The sequence below is a fragment of the Octopus bimaculoides genome, chromosome 3 (assembly GCF_001194135.2).
Source record: "Octopus bimaculoides isolate UCB-OBI-ISO-001 chromosome 3, ASM119413v2, whole genome shotgun sequence".
NCBI classification, from domain to species: domain Eukaryota; kingdom Metazoa; phylum Mollusca; class Cephalopoda; order Octopoda; family Octopodidae; genus Octopus; species Octopus bimaculoides.
The window spans coordinates 146,681,144-146,686,083 of record NC_068983.1 but is presented as its reverse complement, the minus strand read 5'-3'; the positions used below and the strand labels follow the sequence as shown (position 1 = coordinate 146,686,083).

The 4,940-nt window shown below is 33.8% G+C and overlaps 1 protein-coding gene across 1 annotated transcript in view; it reads left to right on the top strand.

The window, feature by feature from the left end:
- The window catches only part of LOC128247351 (MAM and LDL-receptor class A domain-containing protein 1-like), a 106,005-nt gene extending 105,323 nt beyond the window's left edge, over positions 1-682 (top strand). The window contains exon 13 of the mRNA XM_052966614.1: positions 282-682. Within this exon, the coding sequence (XP_052822574.1) occupies positions 282-667 (386 nt within the window). The 3' untranslated portion in view covers positions 668-682. The remainder of the gene's footprint in view (positions 1-281) is intronic.
- Positions 683-4,940: the final 4,258 nt, after the last annotated feature.

The following is a 4,940-nucleotide window of genomic DNA, read 5'->3' as shown; positions in this document are numbered from 1 at the left end:
CAAGAAACATGTTTTCTACCTTCATAATGTCTACTCTACATCCATAGTCAGTTGAAAGGTAAAATGGTAGAGCGCCAAGTTAAGTGACTTAGTTTCATCCTCTCGCAATCAGAAACTGAAAATGAACAATGGATCCACAAGTTCCTTGTTAGTTAGAAAATTATTAACTTATCGTTACTATGTATTTTGGATTTATCATTAGATTAGTCGCTATTTTGACAACTTTATTTTAAACCACATACCAATATTAATGTATTTTGCTTATTTTCTTTATTTTACAGACTCAAACAAATACTTATACATTTATTCAAGAACAAATACTGAAAATGCAAAATTTCAAGTACTGTCACCTCAAGCAGATGTGAAGGAAAATTCTAGTGTCACCTTCAAATACCAAATAAGAGGAAACATGAAAAAGTTTGCACTAATTACTTATACCAATCATTCACAGAATGAATTGTGGTCTTCAAATTTCAATGATATCACTGAATTCATTACAGCTTGTGTGAATTTTCCAAATTCAAAAACATTTGGGCTGATTTTTCAGGGTACAGTAAATGTTAATTCACGATCAAACACATATGCATACCTGAATGCTATTGAAGTCCATAATGAAACATGCAAATGTAAGATTCAAAATATTTTCATTTTAAATTCAAATTCTTGATTTCATTCAAATTACGAGTGGTATCAAAAAGTTCCCAGATTAGTTCTATAGTGCACCAACAGATGGCAGCATACAGTTGCATGCACAGTGAAAGCTAGCACTGACCTTCATGATGCTGTGTGTTGAGTGACATTGCAGTGTTTACTTTACAGGTTGTGAAATTTGTGTTTTTGTAATCATGTTGTCTGCAACTTTTGTCATGGACAGGAAGTTGAAACGAAGGCCAACGTGAAATATTACATTGAACTTGCTAAGTCTGCTACAGAGACATTGAGCATGCTTTGGTAAGCTTATGGTGATGAGGCAATGGGTTGTATGCAATGTTTCAAGTAGCACAGGCACACAACAGAGCCACAGCTTAATGAAGAGCATGCTCCTCATTTTTTTTCTTTTTTACATTGTGCCTTTTTTGTGGTATTGTGCATCTGGAATTTATTCCCCAGGGCCAGACCACCAATCAAGAGTTCTACTGAGATGTTTTAGTTCATTCAAGGGAGGGCTTTCAGCAAAAGCAAATGGATCTGTGGAATGCGAAGAATTAGATTCTTCCCTACAACAATGTATCCTATCACCTATCTCTCCTCATTCATGAGTTTCTTACCAAAAGCAAAATGGTATCACTTCTTCACCTGCCCAATTAACCAGATTTAACACCTGCAGACTTCCATATCTTCTCCAAGATGAAAATGCAGTTCAAAAGATGTCGTTTTAGCACCATTGTCAAGATGCAGAGCAAATTGCAGAGGGTCCCTAACTCACTTACTGAAAACGACTTCCAGGTTGGATTCCAAAAGTGGCAGGAACGCTGGGACTGATGTATTGGTGTACAAGGTGACTTTTTTGAAGGAGATGAATATTTTGTGAATATTTTTTATTAAATATTTCTAGTCCGGAAACATTTTGATATCATCTTGTACTTTGTCTTATATTTTTGAATCCAGTTTTCCATACTTGCATTGTTAAGATTGTTTTGTTGCAGCAATAACTTTTACAGTTCTGGATTCCCATCTTAGTTTGAAAACAGAGTGGCATCTGTTGTCAGGCAAACTGAGACAATCAGGGTCACGACACAATAGCTGAAGTAAGGTTTAAATTTGTAACCATATAATCAGTCAGCTAATAGATTAACATGATAATTATTGTGGCTTGTAAATCATCCAATACATATTAAGCAATACTGATCTGTATAGATTTACAATATGATATCTGAGCTTTTGTATTATCAATATATTGGCAGAAAGTAAATTGATTCAATATTGCAATCACATTGCAATTTCATAAATTCAAAAAAATATTCTCAGTTTCCAACTTGGTTTTCAGTAGACAATTAAAATATAATTTTATACATGAAAACCTATTTAATGTCTTCTGAAATTATCCTCACAAAGTCTTTAGCCTAGCTTTTTATTAGTAAACAATTAATGTTATGTTCAAATTACTACTTAACAAGTGAGGAAGGAAGTTTACATATTTATTCAACCTGATCAGTGTCACATAAAAGTCTTGACTAAATTCTACAAAAGTTATTCAGTTGTCATTTTATTCATTTTGACTCAGAAATGATTTTATATAAATATTTTAAAATTGATACTTTCTTTGTCAACCTACCTGTTGTCAGATGGTCAAATAATTTACTTGACCTTTCTCAAATGAGAAAATTCTATGTATTAAATTGTAAAAATATACTACTTATACATATAGTGATCAAATAGATTTCATAAAGGTTCCAGATACCTCCACCTCAATTTTGAGATGTCATTTCTCTTCAAAAGCACAATTTTTTCTCTTCATGCTAGAAATTCTAACAATAAAATAATTATCCTCTCATTGGTCAATGTCTTTTTTTCACTAGCTATGTCTAGAGAAAGGAGCTGTACCCATGGCCTTCATATGCCTTTCAAGACTATTAAAAATGATACCATTAATGTTCCACACAAGCAGGTCAGCACTAAAAAATATATGTGGAAGGAGGGAACTCTAGAGGCCAACATTCTGGAGAAGTAGGCTTGTGTGCAGTGGTAAGTAGAGTTTGGGTGCAGTGGTTAGTAGAGTTTAGTAGAGTTGTGTGCAGTGGTTAGTAGAGTTTGGAGTCAACATGAGTGGTGAGGAGAGATGAGCAAGGTGAAAGTGTTAAAGTGGAAATGACACAAGACATATTTACTGTGAGGTTCAGAGGTAGTTGAAGTAACACTAGAAAAGGCAGAGATCTTGTCTATGAATGACTTTATAAAAATCAGTTAAGCAGACTTCTGTCACATGGTTGCTTAGTCATCATTGTTATGGTGGTTTCTTGTTGATGTGTGTTGTATTGTTGAAGACCATATCTTGTGGTCTAGCTGGCTGTGTGTGTAAAGAAATGGAGCAACTCACAAACTTTAAACTTTTAACATATTTATTGCTGGACATAATTTATTGCTTTGGCTGTTTACAAAAGAAAGATGCTGATAATATAACTGCCAATGTGGAGGAGAATAGCATACTGTGTCTGTAGAAGACTAGCTGTGGTACATCGTGTATAAGTGTTCAAAATCGTTTCTTGCTTGAGGTGGTCTGGCCTTAGTGGTCTACCTTCTGTGTGTACCAAAGGTGATCTGGATGAATATCTATGGCTGTCCAGCTAATTCATCCCCTTTTCACCCTGTAAACAGCTTTTTACAGGGTGAAAAGGGAATGAATTTTAGATCATCTGAAGGACCTAATCACACCACAGCTTCATGCTGACTGACCAATTTATTGACCAGTTGAGTGAAATTGTGGTGACTTACTCATGATCCCTCACTGGATATGTTACAGCTGGGGTTCAAATTCCTATGCTTTCTTCGGATGCAGTCAAGACTGTTCAGTAAATGGACTTGGTTAATTGAAAGTTAAGTGCTTTGGCTATGAATAACTGACAATATATGGCCCCTAACTTTTAAATTTCTTGACTGTTTTTCAGCACTCTGCTTTCTGTTCACAAAGATAACATGCAAATTTGGCATAAATAAATTGCGGCTTGCATAAACAACCATGAAGCAGGTTATTAAATAACAATAAAATTCCATGTTAAGTAATTTCAATATAATTATTTTACATGCCTTACTCAGAAAAATTAATTACTGAACTTAGTATCAGTTTTAACAAAGAATTCCATTTGTCTGATTAATAAAGCTTCCTCCTCATTGTCTTTTAGAGTAAATAGTTGAACATACTTTAAACCAGGGATGCACAACCTTTTTTGTCCAAAGAGCCAAATCGTGAATTCAATCATTCAAGGTGGGCTGCAAAAATATATCATTATTTGACACCTTCTGCCATTGGAAGGGATCAAATAATGCTGAAGAAAATCTAAAAATGTTTCAGTTCTGATATATACATAATCACGTACCAAAATATGTATGTAGAAAATCAGTGTTGCATAAGGAGAAATAAATTTATACACACATTTGTTCTGAACATAGCTCAAGTATAATAACATACCTTGCATATGAAGAGACACAGTGATGCAATGCAGGCACAAACTTCTTGTAAGCCAGGCAGTGAGTTACTGGAAACTAAATTTTAGGCAACAAACGTCCTAAAATTGTTTAAAACACGTACTAATAAGTTCAGATCTTGTGTTCCACAAAAAGGAGTGTGTTTTGATGGATATGGCAATTTATTCAATAAAGACATGAAGGAAACTAATGTAAAGAAATATAATAATAAAAGTTAATAAATGAATACTTTTATATGTGTTTTCAGTGTGTGGTTGTGGTAGAAGCATTTTATTATGTTAATTTTCAGTCACCTATTAAAATAAGAAAGTCTTTGAAAAATAGTTTCATGGGCCACACAAAATGCCTTTGCAGGATGCACAAAATGCCTTAAACTGTCTTAAACTCCAATACTTTTAACACAATCTTCCAGCAGACTCTGTATAGCATTGTCTGATAAGATTGCATCCTGGGATTAGTACAATGATCCATTAGAGAGCCTTCCACATATCTTTCCACCTACCTGTTTCATTCAAAATGGTTGAATCAATCCAAGGATTTGAAGCAGAAACTTGCTCTACATGTCAAGAAAGTAGAATAGAATCTAAAATCTTTTGTTAGAGAAGGGAACTACTTAACCATTCAGCTATGCACTCTCATACTTAACCATATATCAATTTTGTCCAAACCAAGAGATCTTAGTTTCAATTTTATCATCAGATCATTGAACTTTCAAATGATCTAGTAAAAGTGTTTTTAGGAATATATTAATTCTGATATTAAGTATTTCTAGTTAATCTTTTATATCACCTACCAAA